Source organism: Pristiophorus japonicus, chromosome 3 (assembly GCF_044704955.1).
Source record: "Pristiophorus japonicus isolate sPriJap1 chromosome 3, sPriJap1.hap1, whole genome shotgun sequence".
In the NCBI taxonomy this organism is placed as follows: domain Eukaryota; kingdom Metazoa; phylum Chordata; class Chondrichthyes; family Pristiophoridae; genus Pristiophorus; species Pristiophorus japonicus.
The window spans coordinates 121,470,932-121,489,266 of NC_091979.1; the positions used below are offsets into that span (position 1 = coordinate 121,470,932).

Below are 18,335 nucleotides of genomic sequence, written 5' to 3' on the forward strand. Positions count from 1 at the left end.
ACGAGACCTGGGTGTCATGGTTCATCAGTCACTGAAAGTGGGCACGCAGGTACAGCAAGCGGTAAAGAAGGCAAATGGTATGTTGGCCTTCATAGCTAGGGGATTTGAATATAGAAGCAGGGAGGTCTTACTGCAGTTGTACAGGGCTTTAGTGAGGCCTCACCTGGAATATTGTGTTCAGTTTTGGTTTCCTAGTCTGAGGAAGGACGTTCTTGCTCTTGAGGGAGTGCAGCGAAGGTTCACCAGACTGATTCCAGGGATGGCTGGGCTGTCATATGAGGAGAGACTGGATCAACTGGGTCTTTATTCACTGGAGTTTAGAAGGATGAGAGGGGATCTCATAGAAACATAAGATTCTGATGGGACTGGACAGGTTAAATGCGGTAAGAATATTCCCGATGTTGGGGAAGTCCAGAACCAGGGGACGTAGTCTTCGGATAAAGGATAGGCCATTTAGGACTGAGATGAGGAGAAACTTCTTCACTCAGAGAGTTGTTAACCTGTGGAATTCCCTGCCGCAGAGTGTTGTTGATGCCAGTTCACTGGATATATTCAAGAAGGAGTTAGATATGGCTCTTCTGGTTAATGGGATCAAGGGGTATGGAGAGAAAGCAGGAAAGGGGTACTGAAGGAATGATCGGCCATGATCTTACTGAATGGCGGTGCAGGCTCGAAGGGCCGAATGGCCTACTCCTGCACCTATTTTTTCTATGTTTCTAAACTATATATACCGCATGACTTAGACCAGAATGGATATTATAGGAACAGTCCATTTAATTTAGAACTAACTATATTAGTACATGATGCTGTAAGGGTTCTCTAACTGCTAAAAACATTGTACTCCTGTGTTTTTCTCTCTTATTTTAGGAACACTTGGTGTAGTTACAGAGGTCACAATAAAGATCAGGTCTTTGCCTGAGTATCAGAAATATGGCTCTATTGTCTTTCCAGATTTTGAACAAGGTGTGGCCTGTTTACGAGAGGTAGCACGACAGGTAATTGTAATCTCTTCATTCTTGTGCATAAAAAACCTGAACATTCCCTCTGTCAAAAATGCTGTATTTGTACCCAGTACAGAACAATTGATACTCCGATATTTATAGAGAGGATTTTGTCGTTTCTGTTTGAGGGAATAGAAATTTGTTTGAGGGATTTAAATGACAGCAATACTGTGGAAAAACCTTGAGCAGAAATTCTTCAGTAATTTAACACATACACAGTAACCATGTGGGCAATCACTCTCAATGATTCTGTACTATGTGACAACTTGTCATGATTTGGCTTTGGTCTTGTGCAGCTGTATAAAATTGTAACTTGCGCTGAAGCTGGTCTCCGTTGAGAATCCTGTACCATGAACCAGCTACATTCAAATTACCAAATGGAGGTGGCGCTGAAATCTGACTTAAGATGGTGCTCTGGTCACCAATAAATTCTGCTTCAACTATTTTATTTCTTTGTGCAATACTTACAATGTTAATCATGTATCATTGTATTTCCTTTTTTGCTCTATCTGTGAAAATATTTATTACAATATTATCACATTTCTTATCATGCCAAGGTTGAAAAGGGAATTTTGTGTTGCATTCCTTTGCTTAATAACTTGCCTTTATATAGTCCCTTTAACCAAACAATGTCCCAAACCATTTTATAGAACATAGGAAAAGGAGTAGGCCATTTAGCGTCTGGAGCCTGTTCTGCCATTCAGTTAGATCATGGTTGATGTATCTTGACTCTATTCACCGCATTGGTTTCATATCCCTTCATACTCTTACCTAACAAAAATTTATCAATCTCGGTTTTGAAATTTTCAGTTGACTTAAAGGCCAGAATCAGAGGAATGGGGAATGGTGGGGGGTGGGGGGGGGTGGGGGTGGGTGTGGCAGGCACATTGTAAGGTGTTAGGAGGTTAGACAAAAGGCGGAGTAAAGACATGAAGAGATTTAAAGACGAAGTTGACAATTTTAAATTGGAGGTGTAGGGGACATGTGGGTCAGCAAGGGCGGGTTTTAGGTGAGTGGCACCTGTTGTGGAATAGGATACAGGCGACAAAGTTTGTGGCAGGTGCCATGGGGGACAACTTCAATCTTCCAATTATTTAACTGGAGAAAATTGTGATTCATCCACGACTAAGTATTGGGCAAGCAGATAGACAGCATAAAAGTAGTGGAGGGGTCGGGACAGGTTGAGTTGTGTGTCGTCGGCGTACATGTGGAAGCTGACCCTATGTCTGCAGGTGAGGTCGCCGAAGGGCAGCATGTAGATGAGGTAGAGGAAGTAGCTCCTTGGGGCACTCTGGAGATAACTGGCAGGAAGAGAAGCCATTCCTGGAGTTGCCATGGCTGGATAGGTAAGATTGAAACCAAGTGAGGGCAATCCCACTGAGCTGGACAAAAAAAGGAGGATGGTGTGGTTAACATGTAAAAGGTCTTTTAAGCAGCCAGTGCCTTGCTCCTGCCTAGTCCATCTGCTGCTGAAACCTATGTCACCTCCAAACTTGATTACTACAATGGTCTCCTGCCCAGCCTCCCATTCTCCACCCTCCATCAACTTCAGCTCATCCAAAACTCTGTTTCCCATATCTGACTAAGCTGGATGGCAGGAAGGATGGAAGGCTTTTAAGAAGTTCTTCACAAATAAACCAAATTGTGAGTTGGAATATAAACCGAGAATTCTGGAAATGCATACGTCCGTTAACATCTGTAAAGAGATAAGATTGATTATGTAATTTCAGATCATAACTTATCTTTTCACAGGTATGATTGACTTACTGTGCATTTCCAGCATTTCTGTTTTTGTTTCGGGTATGCATTTTGGTCACATACAGTTCAAGGAGAAGTTTGTAGTGTTTTTAGGAACTGGTGTGATACTAAATCCAATTATGAACTATTGTCAGCTGTGGCTCAGTGGGTAGCACACTCGCTTCTGAGTCAGAAGGCTGTGGGCTCAAGTCCCACTCCAGAGACTTCAACACACAAATCTAGGCTGACACTCCAGTGCAGTGCTGAGAGTACTGCACTGTCGGAGGGTGCCATCTTTGTCTGCTCTCTCAGGTGGACGTAAAAGATCCTATGGCACTATTTTGAAGAATAATAGGGGAGGCCAATATTTATCCCTCAATCAACATGCTAAAACAGATTGCTGTTTGTGGGAGCTTGCAAATTGGCTGCCACATTAGAACAGACTACAGTCCAAAAAGTACTTCATTAGCTGTAATGTGCTTTGAGACATCCAGTGGTTGCGAAAGGCACCATATAAATGCAAGTCTTTTTGTTGTAACAAAAATTGAAATGTTGCGAATTTGGCAGGAGTTCCCTTCCTCCTCCAAATTACTATCGAGTTTACTTTGTTTTTGGTATCATAGTTAGAATTTATTTTATGTTTTAACCCTGCAGAGATGTGCACCTGCATCAATCCGGCTAATGGACAATACACAGTTCCAGTTTGGTAAGCAAATACTAATTTTTGCAAGAGATTTTTATTAATAATAGAATACATATTAATTTCTAAGTTTAGATTTTAGTTTATTTATGACCTATAAGTGATAAGGATGCAATACATCAATAATCCAGTACTACATGAATTGACATAGGATCCATGCCTGATACTGGATCAAAGTTAATACTTTCAAACAACGCAATCTAAGTAGACAGATGATTATCAGCAGTCTTTATTTTTTTTCTCCTTTTCATTGCAGCCATGGGCTAAAATTGTGACTGAATATCCAATTAATTATATTGGAAGGAAAAGGAACACAAGCCTGTCTTCAGAGATCCTGCTAGGGACGTAATGATTTTTTAAAAAAAATAGCTTTTGCTCTTGTCTCTGGACTTGAGGCCAATCTGAAACATTAATTTACAACAAATAACTTCCTTGCGTAGATATTACTCCACTGAAACCTATCTTGACTCCCGAGTGGCCAATGACGATCTCAACTTTGTATTTTTGACTTATTTGAAGTATTTGAATTCACATTGAGACTACCTGAAGCCAATGCTGGTTGTAGACAGGTTTCGCTGTTTTTAAATATATAATAGTCTCAGGAATTGCTCAGAAATTCAGGATTATTAAATATGTCAAAGTCCTGACCATTTGTCAAATTAGTCAAAAGCTTTGTAGTTTAAAGTATTCTCTGGTATATAGATTTATGGCTCCAGATCGGTGCATCCAGTGCAGTACTGAGGGAGAGCTGCACTGTCAGAGGCCCCATCTGCTCCCTCAGGTGGATGTAAAAGATCCTATGGCACTATTTCAAAGAAGTGCAGGGGAGTTATCCCTGGTGTCCTGCCCAATATTTATCACTCAATCAACATCACTAAAACCGATTATCTGGTCATTATCACAGTGCTGTTTGTGGAAGCTTGCTGTGCGCAAATTGGCTGCCGCGTTTCCTACATTACAACAGTGACTACACTTCAAAAAAAAACATCATTGGCTGTAAAGCACTTTGAGACATCCGGTGGTCGTGAAAGGCGTTATATAAATGCAAGTCTTTCTATCTTTCATTATTCTAGAACACTATGATTGATCTCTGCAAAGTTTGAACTATTTCTCTTCATTACAAAAGAATAAAATGTGTCTATGAAAGTTTGTAAAATGTTAGCAACATGCATAAAGGAAGAGCGAGAAAAGACCATCAGGCAATCATTGCTCACTTTATCCATTTGAAGTTGCAACCTTGTTCACTACACTCTCCAATTATTAGTAATGCTACTCCTGGAGTTACCACAAAACTTCAAAATATTTGAAGGATTGTAAATAGACTGTTACTAACTGAATAGCTTTTTGTGTCTTGAGTAAAGTCTTTGCAGGTGGGATATGAAATGGCAAATCATAAGTGAACAAATCAAGCCATTCATTAATTATCAAATACTGTACAACAGTTACTGAGTCTGCACCACAATATCAGTGCTCTACTGTATTGTTTCACCTTCAGTCTGTGATACTGAACAATCAATATTATTACAAGATAATTGGTATTTTGTTACTCTTGTGTCTTTATAAATGTAATGATAGAGACTTAATCTTCCGTTGTTGTTTTTACAAAGCAGCACATCACTTTTAATGAGGCATTGTTTACTGAATATTAGAAAGAATTGATGTAGCAGGGCTTGAAAAGTGTGCAGTTCCTAAGAGACCTCATTACTTTGAATAGCTTTCACAATTTGATTTTTTTTTGTGTTTGCACGTCATGGAGCTGAACAGAAGAAATAAATTATATCGAGGGTTCACACTAAAGAGGGTTCACAATTAAAGAGCAAGCCAAATTATAGCTCGCATTCTAAATACTTCTTGTATTTGAAAGTGCATTCACTAATTATATAACTCGTCAATTTGCAGTACAGTTTAATGCTTAATATCTACAAATTGGCATGAACCGTATAGAATTTAGCTTAAAGTGAAAAACAAGCCTATTACAGACAATGATGGTTTACTACCAGTTTAGTTCAACTTCACATCAATTGGGAAATGTGTTGTGGCTAAATGTTCTGTCTCTACAGAATAATATGTTTAAAATGTAAAGGATGAAAACTTTATTCCAGTCATGGATGGTATTGTATATTTAGGATGGAAATGTCCACTAAACTAATGAACTACAAGTTTGTCTACTGTTTCTAATGCATTTTTATTCAGTTTCTGCCTGTGACTAAAAGGGATTATCAGAATCTGCAAGTTGCACATGCCATTTTTAATGACTGGGAGAACCCACTAACCTTTCTCTCGAGATGATGCTGTACTAAGTAATATAACCAATTTAAAGAGGTAGAGTTTCCGCTTTGGGCACAATCAATGATTGCAGCGCAAATTGTGCCAACAGTGAGAAGTGTTCCCCTCCCCGGATTTCCGCTCAAAATCATTTGCATTTCACAATGCAAAATCTGCATGAACCAGTGCAATCGGGCAGTGTTTTAAAACTTAATTTAAAAAAAATTGCTCTAAAAATATTCCTTGATGTATTTAAGAGTGGTATCTTGTTAAAGTATGATTAATACAGCTGAAAATGGGTTTATCACAAAAAATAAGCATTTTATATCAGTGACAATCCACCACCTGTGAGTAACCAGATTTTAAATGACTGAAAATGACTTTAGATTGGGGTACAGTAGTGAGTTCTTGTAATTTTAAAACATACCTATTGGTGTCCTTGCACCCAAAAGTTCCAGCTTAATTTTTGGAGCCTCCTCAAAGGCCTGCAAACAAGTGAAATAAGCAGAAACACCCAATGGTGGTCAGCTTTGTGAGTGGATCCTGCTTCTTGTGCGATGTTTTAAAACTAGTGCAAAAGATTGCGGAAACTCAAGTTGCGCTGAATGTAATTTGCGCTTAAAGTCCTGCAATCTTTTGTTCAGTTATCGGGGGAATCGCGCCGAAAAATCCAGTGCAATTGAGCAGAAACTCCAGACCAAAGCATTTAAGCCTATTGAAAAGTATATTTAATTAGAATGTTTGGGCCTTTTCTGTAGAAGAGGTCCACATAACTTGACTGCAATAAAAAACCAAAACCAATAGAATGATCTTTGTTTTGTTACTTGGATAGCTGACTCATTTGTTGGCTGAAAATGGAATCCAAAGGAGCTGGGACTCATTTTCCCTAACAATTGTCTAACTGTTCAGCACTGCACTACAATGTGTTTAAAGTTGAGGTAAACTGAGACCAGCTCTGAATATTGGATTAACCTTTTCAATCATTGGTACAGCAATATATTCAAAATGTAAATATTTGACATGGCCCTGTTAATGAACATATGCTGTTTTATTTTTCTTTAAGCTTTTCTGTACTGTAGTAACTAGTCAGACAATAAGAATGTATTTTAAACTTTACGGTACCTTTTGTGCCCATGTATGATTATCCTTTTAAATATTATATTTGCATGCTTTGGGCATTGCCAGAATATGGTTAATACTGGCTAAAGTGTGATGTGTTATGTAAGGTGAACTTGGAGACCAGTAATGATTAATGTCCAAACCAAATACGAATTGGGAAAGTGGAGCTTTATCTAATTCGTCATTTTCTGTGCTTTCTTGAAAGTTTGTAACATTTGCTTTCATGACATTGTTTTGAGCACTCTTGTGTTCTACTCATGCATCTTGTGATTAGTTAAATATCCTCAATTTAATAGTGATGAGGTGTGATTGACAAAATCCATTATCAACACTGAATACATTGGACAAATCATCAGCCTATATAGATTGGTTTATTATTTAAAATTTCAAGAAATGTTGTGTTTCCAAAGAAACTAGCTTTTAAAATATGCTTTTTCAAAATAGGACATGCACTGAAACCACAAGTGGCCTCCATTTTTACTTCATTTTTGGATGGACTGAAAAAATTCTACATTACCAAGGTAGGTTCAATTGTTCATAGTTTTTTTTTAAACATTGCAAAAAGTTGACGGATGTTCAAAGGTATGAATAACTTGGTAATGCAAGCTAAAATTTCAGCGTAAATACCATGCAGTTTGCTGTCAAAATTGTTTGGATATTTGTAAATTGTGTTCGAGAGAACAATTTAAGGCGAGTTAGACAGTCCCGGCTTTTCCCACAGCTCACCTTCCTAAAATGGAATAGTTTGCTTTCATTCCATATAGTGTATCTAATAATAACTTTTATTTATATAGCGCCTTTAATGTAATAAAATGTCCCAAGGTGCTTCACAATAGTGTTAGCAGACAAAACAGATACATTTGACACTGAGCCACAAAAGAAAAAATTAAAGCAGATGACCAAAAGCTTGGTTAAAGAGGTAGGTTTTAAGGAGTGTCTTAAAGGAGGATAGAGAGGCGGAGAGGTTTAGGGAGAGTTCCAGAGTTAGGGCCCAAATAGTTGAAGACAAGGTCACCGATGGTTGAGCAGTTATAATGAGGTATGTTCAAGAGGGCAGAATTTGGGGAGCGCAGATATCTTGTGGGATTGTGAGGCTGAAAAAGATTACAGAGCTAGGGAGGGCCAAGGCCATGGAGTGATTTGTAAACAAGGATGAGAATTTTGAAATTGAGGGCTTTGTTTAACCGGGAGCCAATGTAGGTCAGAAAGCACAGGGGTGATGGGTGATTGTGACTTGGTGTGAGTTAGGACACGTGCTGCTGAGTTTTGGACGACCTCAAGCTTAGGTAGTGTAGAATGTGGGAGGCCAGCCAGGAGTGAGTTGGAGTAGGTTGAGTTGGTCAAAAATATTCCCTCTTTTGTGTATGTATACATCCACCCCAGGTTTGTGGAACGAGTGGCCTTTGGGTGGAAGCTTGTGACTACATTTTAGCAAACATACTAACTTTATTGTTGTTCTAAATGGATAAAAAAAACTTGGGGTTTCTTCCATAAAAGTCAAGTGGCTTCCTTAATATCAGTAGAGAGCAGAACATAAGAACGTAACAAGAAATAGGAGCAGGAGTAGGCCATTTGTCATTCCGTCATTCAATAAGATCATGGCTGATCCGATCATGGGCTCAGCTCACTTCCCTGCTCGCTCCCTATAACCCTTTACTCCCTTATCGCTCAGAAATCTGTCTCCGCCTTAAATATATTCAATGACCCAGCCTCCACAGCTCACTGGGGCAGAGAATTCCATAGATTTACAACCCTCTGAGAGATGAAATTCCTCCTCATCTTAGTTTTAAATGGGTGACCCTTTATTCTGAAATTATGCCCCCTAGTTCTAGATTCCCTTATGAGTGGAAACATCCTCTCTGCATCTACCTTGTTTAGCCCCCTCATTATCTTATATGTTTCAATAAGATCACCTCTCATTCTTCTGAACTCCAATGAGTACAGGCCCAACCTGCTCAACCTTTCTTCATAAGTCAAACCCTTCATCTCAGGAATCAACCGAGTGAACCTTCTCTGAATTGCTTCCAACGCAAATATATCCCTCCTTCAATAAGGAGACCAAAATTGTGCGCAGTGGCCTCATCAATACCCTGTACAGTTGTAGCAGGGCTTCTTTGCTTTTATACTCTATCCCCCTTGCAATAAAGGCCAACATTCCGTTTGCCTTCCTGATTACTTGCTGTACCTGCATACTAACCTTTTGTGTTTCATGCACAAGGACTCCCAGGTCCCTCTGTACTGTAGCATTTTGTAATTTTTTTCCATTTAAATAGAAACATAGAAAATAGGTGCAGGAGTAGGCCATTCAGCCCTTCGAGCCTGCACCGCCATTCAATGAGTTCATGGCTGAACATGCAACCTCGGTACCCCATTCCTGCTTTCTCGCCATACCCCTTGATCCCCCTAGTAGTGAGGACTACATCTAACTCCTTTTTGAATATATTTAGTGAATTGACCTCAACAACTTCCTGTGGTAGAGAATTCCACAGGTTCACCACTCTCTGGGTGAAGAAGTTTCTCCTCATCTCGGTTCTAAATGGCTTACCCTTTATCCTTAGACTGTGACCCCTGGTTCTGGACTTCCCCAACATTGGGAACACTCTTCCTGCATCTAAGCTGTCTAAACCCGTCAGAATTTTAAACGTTTCTATGCGATCCCCTCTCATTCTTCTGAACTCCAGTGAATACAAGCCCAGTTGATCCAGTCTTTCTTGATATGTCAGTCCCGCCATCCCGGGAATCAGTCTGGTGAACCTTTGCTGCACTCCCTCAATAGCAAGAACATCCTTCCTCAAGTTAGGAGACCAAAACTGTACACAATACTCCAGGTGTGGCCTCACCCAAGGCCCTGTACAACTGTAGTAACACCTCCCTGCCCCTGTACTCAAATTCCCTCGCTATGAAGGCCAACATGCCATTTGCTTTCTTAACCACCTGCTGTACCTGCATGCCAACCTTCAATGACTGATGTACCATGACACCCAGGTCTTGTTGCACCTCCCCTTTTCCTAATCTGTCACCATTCAAATAATAGTCTGTCTCTCTGTTTTTACTACCAAAGTGGATAACCTCACATTTATCCACATTATACTTCATCTGCCATGCATTTGCCCACTCACCTAACCTATCCAAGTCACTCTGCGTTTTTATTTTTTCTCCCAAAGTGGATAACCTCAAATTTTCCCACATTATACTTTTTGCCAAATTTTTGCTCACTCACTTAGCCTGTCTATATAAGAACATAAGAAATAGGAGCAGGAGTAGGCCATTTGGCCCATCGAACCTGCTCCGCCATTCAATAAGATCATGGCTGATCTCTCTGCAGATTTTTTGTGTCCTCCTCACAACTTGCTTTCCCACCCATCTTTGTATCATCAGCAAACTTGGCTACATTACATTCGGTCCCTTCATCCAAATCATTAATATAGATTGTAAATAGTTGAGGCCCCAGCACCGATCCCTGTGGCACCCCACTAGTCACTGTTTCCAACCGGAAAATGACCCATTTATCCCGACTCTTTATTTTCTGTTAGTTAGCCAATTCTCTATCCATGCTACTATATTATCCCCAACCCCATGAACTTTTATCTTGTGCAGTAACCTTTTATGTGGAACCTTATCGAATGCGTTCTGGAAATCCAAGTACACCACATCCATTGGTTCCCCCTTATCCACCCTGCTCGTTACATCCTCAAAGAACTCCAGCAAATTTGTCAAATGTGATTTCCCTTTCATAAAACCATGCTGACTCTAATTGACTGAATTTTGCTTTTCCAAATGTCCTGCTACTGCTTCCTTAATAATGGACTCCAGCATTTTCCCAACGACAGATGTTAGACTAACAGGTCTAAAGTTTCCTGCTTTCTGTTTGCCTACTTTTTTAAATAGAGGCATTAAATTTGCGGTTTTCCAATCCGCTGAGACCTCCCCAGAATCCAGGGAATTTTGGTTAGATTGCAACCAATGCGTCCGCCATCTCTGCAGTCACTTCTTTTAAGACCCTAGGATGCAAGCCATCAGGTCCATGGGACTTGTCCACCTTTGGTCCCATTATTTTACCAAGTACTACTTCTTTAGTGATGGTGATTGTTTTATGTCCCTCCCTCCCTGTAGCCCCTTGATTATCCATTATTGGGATGTTTTTAGTGTCTTCTACCGTGAAGACCGATACAAAATATTTCTTTAAAGTCTCTGCTATTTCCCTGTCCCCCATTATTAATTCCCCAGTCTCATCCTCTAAGGGACCAACATTTACTTTAGTCACTCTCTCTCTTTTTATATACCTGTAGAAACTCTTACTATTTGTTTTTATATTTCTTGCTAGTTTGCTATCATAATCTATCTTTCCTCTTGTTATTTTTTTAGTCGTTCTTTGCTGGTTTTTAAAAGTTTCCCAATCGTTTTTGTATGTCAGATTAAAAAGTGTGAATAGACATTTTCCCCAAATGCAGCATTGGTAGTTTTGTGTCTAAAGTGTTGGAAATCATAATTTTTTGCTGAGTTTTGCATAGTTTATTCAAAGTATACACTGCCTTGAATGCTATTTCCTGTTTGCTAATGGGAGGTAAATAATCTTGAGATTTTTAGCTTTACTCTTTTATTCAACCTCTGATATTGCTTTGGTTTCATAATGTGATCATTAGGGTCCAGTGTTTTTTTGTGCAAACTGGCTGATTGTTTCTGTAAATAGACTTTGTCCCTTGCAATCTGAAATGTGTATCCTTTACTCTGCTTCACTGAGTTAATGTAGTTGGGACCTAACAATTCCCTATTGAACAATGGTACTGCATAGTGAAACTTAATGTAGGATTCCAGTCATCAGACACTGTTTTCTGTCATCAAACACTAAACATAATTGATGCAGGCTAAAACTGCTGATTAAATTTATTTGCAATTAAATGATTTATAGGAATAAAGACATGGACAGCTACTGTACAGCGCAAGTATTATTTTACAATAAATGTGTAGTTACAATGACTTTTTAAAGAAAATTGTTTTCTCAGCTTCTGGAAAACTTCTCAAATAATGGTCTCTTGTAATATATAAAATATGTTTACGAAGTTTATCCAAACTTTTATTGGTCACTGCTAGAACTGCTGAGCGCAAATATTTTACTTCCATTGATGTAAATGTAATTTCCTTAAAAATTGTCCTTGGCAGCCAACTTTGATTTTACATATTGTACACAATTGACAAATTAGTAGATGAACAAATTGATATATGGTTGTATCAAATCTAATTAAATAACACACGAGAGGTGCCAGATTGACTTGTTGAGTCAGTTGTCAGCCATATTCCTGCCTCGAGAGCTGCTGGTGACTGACTACTGTCATTATTATAAGCACAATGTCTCAATCAGAGAGAGCCTTTATCCAATTTGAGCGCTACAAGTGAAATAAATGGTTTCCAAGCAGCTATTTAACTTTTAAAAATGAATGGAATCCAGTTTAGCAGGGTAATTCCAACAGAAAAATGTAAACAGGACAGTTATAGTATGTACCACAATGTATTGTTCTGCTGGTAAGGAAGTTCACGCTGAGGGCAGTGGAGTGAAACCGCGAGAGTGGGAACTATCACACGACAGGCTTAATTTTAGTGAGCTTGAGGCCAAGTTTCTAGTGAGGAGGAGATGCTTTGACAGTTCGGAGCAGGTTGGGTGGTGTGATAGAAGTTCAGCTTCAGTTGGCAAAACAAATTTGACTAATTTCTGCTTGGAGTTGGTGAATTTTGTGGGTATGTTGTATTATTCTTTGCATTTATTTTACTTTTATATATTGTATAGTTCTTAGCAGGTGACTAGATAGCTGAAAAGAATGGTCAGCAACATTTTCAAAAATGTTTTGAGTACTTTGGCTCACTGCATTTCTTTTACTGATCCTCCTGACTGCTCATTCAAAGATTGGTTGTTTGCAAAATATCTTAATAATTTCTCTTTGGTAAATTTCAACACTTTGCTTTTGATTTGTACATTCCCTACCTATTGAATTATTAACTTGTTACTATTATGATTGAAATTACAACTGCAGAAAGAGACGAAGAACCTGAAATGGTATATTTTTTAAAGGGTGGGAAACTATTAAATATTGGTGTTCAGAGAGAGTTAGGTGTCCTCATAGATACAGTTAGTATGTAGGTACAGCAAGTAATTGGGAAGACAAATGGCATGTTGGCCTTTATTGCAACGGGGTTGGAGTATAAGAGTAAGGAAATCTTGCTACAATTGTACAGGGCTTTGGTGAGACCACACCTGAAGTACTGCACACATTTTTAGTCTTATTTAAGGATGGATATACTTGCCTTAATGGTGGTGCAACGGGTGAAAACTTTACAAAGTTGGCCACACTAAGGGCCCAAAATTCGCCACCATTTAGCTCCAAATTTTTGGAGGTATCAGTGTTTTTTGGAACTGACTTAATTTTGCAAGTTTCGGCAAGGGTATTATGCTGTCCTTAACAAATACCGGCTGATTTTATTAGTTAAGGTTTTTATGATGTCACTTGGGGTCAAACCCACCCATAATGCCATTTTTGCCTGTTTTTGCGAGTATCGCCAATAAAGATTTTTTCAAAAACGGCACTGGGGACCACCTTGAAAAACCTTACCGTACCAAATCAGAGTCAGGTTATCTCCCTCAGCCGGACACAGGAGCTCAGCGCTGGGCTTCCAAAGAAGCCCAGGGGGTGGGGCGGGGGGAGGTGGAAGCCAAGCCAGGGTGAGGGGCGGCAGCAGCAGGGACCTTTCGGCCGGGGATAGGAGTGACAGCGGGCCCTTTCGGCCGGGGATAGGGGTGACAGCAAGGCCATTCAGCCGGGGATAGAGGCGGCAGCGGGAACCTTTCGGCCGGGGATAGGGGCAACAGTGGGGCCATTCAGCCGGAGAGAGGGGCAGCAGCGGGGACCTTCCAGCCAGGGATAGGGGTGACAGCGGGGATCTTTCGGCCGGGGATAGGGGCGGCAGCAGCGGGGCCATTTGGCCGGGGCTCGGGGGGGTAAGCAGCGGGGAACTTTCGGCCGGTGATGGGGGCGGCAGCAGCGGGGGTTCCTTTCGGCCGGGGATAGAGGCAGAAAATGTTGGAAATCTCAGCGCGGGAAAAATCAGCACGGGTTAGTTACAGAGTAAAGCTGCACAATTACATGTTACCCTGGAAACCTAAATGCTTGGGCACGCGCAGAACGGGGCCTCAATTTTTCGGCACTATCAATTAGCTCTACCCACAGAAGCTAAGGTCTTTCGATGCGGCGCCAAATTCAAAGAGGAAAAATGGCAAAACTTTGGATTTCTTTTGGCGCTACTTTGCCTTAAAAAAAAAATCGCCCGTTAATCTTAAATAGCGCCAAAAAAAGGCAATGTGGAATTTTGGGCCCTAAAAGTTTAAGAAAACAAGAACAAAATTATTTGCATATACAAACGTGTAATATGCATAGCCTCTATGATTATGCAGAAATATGTTTAGAAAAAGGGAAACGACTCATGTATTAGAACTGCAACTTACAATTAATACTATAATTCATGCAGCCTAATTTGTTGAGGTTTTATGACCTCAGTTTAAAAATTCAAAACATTTTTACTCCCTTTTTCATTCACTGTAGTCTTAAACATAGTGCAGCATCCTGAAATATACATCCTATTTTCTAATCTTAGTTGAGTGAATAATTGGTGGGTGCTAAAATTGGATTGTGTTACTGGGTTCCTACTCCCTACTGATATCCTCAATGGCTCTGCACATTGATGAGGATACATTGGGCTTAACTGCAGTGCCCCCAATGACACGTCAGCTCTTACTGCTAAGTCTTGCGTGTGAAGTATAGATAGTTGAGTGAAGTCGAAAGGTGCTAGAACTCTTGCTTTGGACAGCAGAGCAGAAAAATGAAAGGTGACCAAAAAGGAAAGTGGATACAAGGGAGGGAGGAGAAGGGGGGGGGGAGGCGCGGTGGTGGTGGGAACTGTGCAACTATTCCAAGTAATGATTTAAGAGAAATACGCAATTAAGAGCAAGATGACCGAAACACAGAAGTGTATAATGTGTGTAACCTATTATGTAGATATATTTAGGTAAAGGAAATAAATTATGGTTGCAAGTGGTCCAAATTTGAAAATATTGAGGAGTGAGTAATATAACTATGGATTCCAGATTTGATCTGTCAGCAGATAAATTTAGGACAGTTCATAAGTAGCAAGACATTAAACATGGTCCCTGTTCTTCCCTCAGTCCCCCTTCTTTCCCTCTTCCCTCCCCCCCCCCCCACCCACCCCCTAAAAAACAAAAATCTGTACATTAGTTTTTACTTATGCAAGTTCATAATTATGCCCTGTTCTTTGGTACAGTGAAAAATAATCATCCCGACTGCAATTAAATTCCAATCTCTCACAGTCCTAATCAATGAGCATCTTAATGCAATCAATTTGAAATACTTGTCGGCAATCTTTATTATGCCAATCTTATTTAATAGTTGTGCCCACAGGGGTAATTCAGTTTTTGTTAAAGTCTTTGCATGGCAAAAATAGGCAAGTACGCATAAGGTTTTAAAAATAATAAAGCATTAATACTTTTAAGAATAGGTAAATATTTTTCTATGCTTCTATTTTCAAATGGAAAAAAGTGAGGTCAGTTGAACACAGGGAAGACTCCAAAGATCTTGGCTACCATTGACCTTTTTGTATAACTGAGAAATAAGCGTAATTCATTATAATTGGATATTAATCTGTAGATGACAGCATACACCAATATTACACATTTGTCCAGGTTAATAAATTCTAAACTCAAATTCTAGGATATTTACAGTGTGAGAAGGAACTACTTTTTTGTCTTCGACTTGAATTTACAAAGTTAAAGTTGGATTTTCCTTTTGAATGAAACTATTCCTGCCATCCACCAACTTCTTGCTGCTGCAATTAAAGAGAATGTATGAACATTTCAAACTGGGCCATGGAGAAGGGTATGCAAATCTGTTCTTCTGTACAACAAAGCCTGATGCCATAACACTAAAATAGAGAGTAGCTGGACTCCAACCAAGAGGTTCAATAACCTGTCCATTGGTGGGCCAGTGGCATCTACTCAACATTGACCTATAGGTCTGCTCCCAATAGGTTTGGAATATGAACCTGTTCAGAAGATGTGCAACTCCTGTCGAGCTACTGGATTTCATCTGTGTATTCAGGCTAGTGTGTGGTAGGTGAATAGAAGATCTATGAAGGCCACAAGTACATTTCTGTACACTGACTAGGTCTGTCTGAAGTTTATTGTACACAAGTCTATACATTTTTGTGAATGAAAAGGAGAGACTGATGTGTGCATGATGAGAGCAATAGAATAGCACAAGAGATTATTGTGCAAAATTAAAGCACATGGTATTGAGGGTAATGTATTGACGTAGATAGAGAACTGGTTGGCAGAGAGTCGGGATAAACTGGTCCTTTTCAGAATGGCAGGCAGTGACTAATGCGATGCCGCTGGGCTCAGTGCTGGGACCCCAGCTCTTTACAATATACATCAATGATTTTGATGAAGGAATTGAGTGTAATATCTCCAAGTTTTCAGATGACACTAAGCTGGGTGGCGGTGTGAGCTGTGAGGAGGATGCTAAGAGGCTGCAGGGTGACTTGGACAGGTTAGGTGAGTGGGAAAATGCATGGCAGATGCAGTATAATGTGGATAAATGTAAGGTTATCCACTTTGGGGGCAAAAACATGAAGGCAGAATATTATCTGAATGGTGGCAGATTAGGAAAAGGGGAGGTGCAACGAGACCTGGGTGTCATGGTACATCAGTCATTGAAAGTTGGCATGCAGGTATAGCAGGCGATGAAGAAGGCAAATGGCATGTTGCCCTTCATAGCTCGGGGATTTGAGTATAGGAGCAGGGAGGTCTTACTGCAGTTGTACAGGGCCTTGGTGAGGCCTCACCTAGAATATTGTGTTCAGTTTTGGTCTCCTAATCTGAGGAAGGATGTTCTTGCTATTGAGGGAGTGCAGCGAAGGTTCACCAGACTGATTCCAGGGATGGCTGGACTGACATATGAGGAGAGACTGGATCAACTGGGCCTGTATTCACTGGAGTTTAGAAGAATGAGAGGGGATCTCATATAAACATATAAAATTCTGACGGGACTGGACAGGTTAGATGCAGGAAGAATGTTCCCGATGTTGGGGAAGTCTAGAACCAGGGGTCACAGTCTAAGAATAAGGGATTATCGGGATTCCTCATAGTTCCTTGTCAGGCCAGATGGTAGTTTTTTCTCTCATACTGCAGCTGTAGTGGCTGTTCCATCGGGGAGAAATGTGATTAATAACTTGTTCACCTACTTATTGAGTGTTGTCCTACCTTGATGTTCTGCTACACATGTAGGGAACTGGTAGGACATGTCGGGAGCTGAAGGGATGCTCTGAGGTCAGTACGACTAAGATTTTCATCTGTCGTATGGTTCAATATACTGAACAGAACTCTTTCGGCTAGAATTTTCTATCAGCCCAATCACTGCCCATAAGACTGGTAAGATTATTGCCGGCGCAAACTTCCCCCCCAAAAAATCAAAAATTCCGCCAAGCGAAAAACATGGGGCTTGCACCCCCATTCTGGGCAAAAAGTGCAATTTAGGGTTGAATGGGCAGTTCGTAAACAAAATGGGCGAAAAATTAAAAAAAATCAATAAAAAAATTTACCCCAAGGCTGCGGGTTGGGCCTAACGCCAGAAAAACAATAAAAATAATTTTTCAAAAAACCAACTAAAAAATCAAAAAAAATTCCCAAGACACTTTAAAACTAAAGCACCACAACACATTTTTAAAACAATTAGTAAACAACCAATTACTAACCTTTTTCTTGAAGAGCTACTCATCTACCGCCCAGCTCTGCTGATCTTCCTGGGCGTTTTTTAAACTTACCTACGGGTCACCACTCAGCCAAATATAGCGCCAGGGCGATCTCAGGATGGTGGACTCCGGCGGTCTGCTCCCCAGCGGTACCTTGAAACCGCTGGCCTAACTCGGGTAACACAATTTTTGCTCACCTGATTACCGCCCACAGTGGCCAGCACTGCCAAGAAACCGGGCGGTAAGCCATAGGAAATTCTAGCCCTTTTTTAAAAAAAAAAAAAATTTGTAACTCATATATTCTTGTGAAGTATTGTAATCTAGCTAAATCTGTTACTGCTCTTCTGTTCAGTGATGAATTTGATCCAGTTTTTCAGCCTAAATGATATGGTCTGTCAGCATGGTGTTTGTCAAACAGAGAGCAGGAGTGTACTGTATGCAGTGATCCTCTGGTTTTTCTTCAGATTGTGGAAATCTTTAGCCTTTTGCTAAAGATTTCCATACTATTTCAACCTCGTACCTCAAGGGTTCAGTCTGTTATCCCAGATGCTTGTTGCACAGGGTCAAATTTTAGTTCACTGGAAACCGATGCTTGCCTAATGAGGTTGACTTTTGTGGTAAACACAACTCGAAGATAGCATGGGAGTCCCTAAATTCCAACTGTGATCATGCAGGGTTTGCACTCAACATTTTTTGCTGCATTG

The 18,335-nt window shown here is 40.2% G+C and overlaps 1 protein-coding gene across 1 annotated transcript in view; it reads left to right on the forward strand.

Annotated features, from left to right (window-relative positions):
* agps (alkylglycerone phosphate synthase) overlaps window positions 1-18,335 on the forward strand; it is a 236,199-nt gene that overhangs the window by 164,947 nt on the left and 52,917 nt on the right. The window contains exons 11-13 of the mRNA XM_070875767.1: window positions 868-995; window positions 3,393-3,444; window positions 7,267-7,343. Of these exons, the coding sequence (XP_070731868.1) occupies window positions 868-995; window positions 3,393-3,444; window positions 7,267-7,343 (257 nt within the window). The remainder of the gene's footprint in view (window positions 1-867; window positions 996-3,392; window positions 3,445-7,266; window positions 7,344-18,335) is intronic.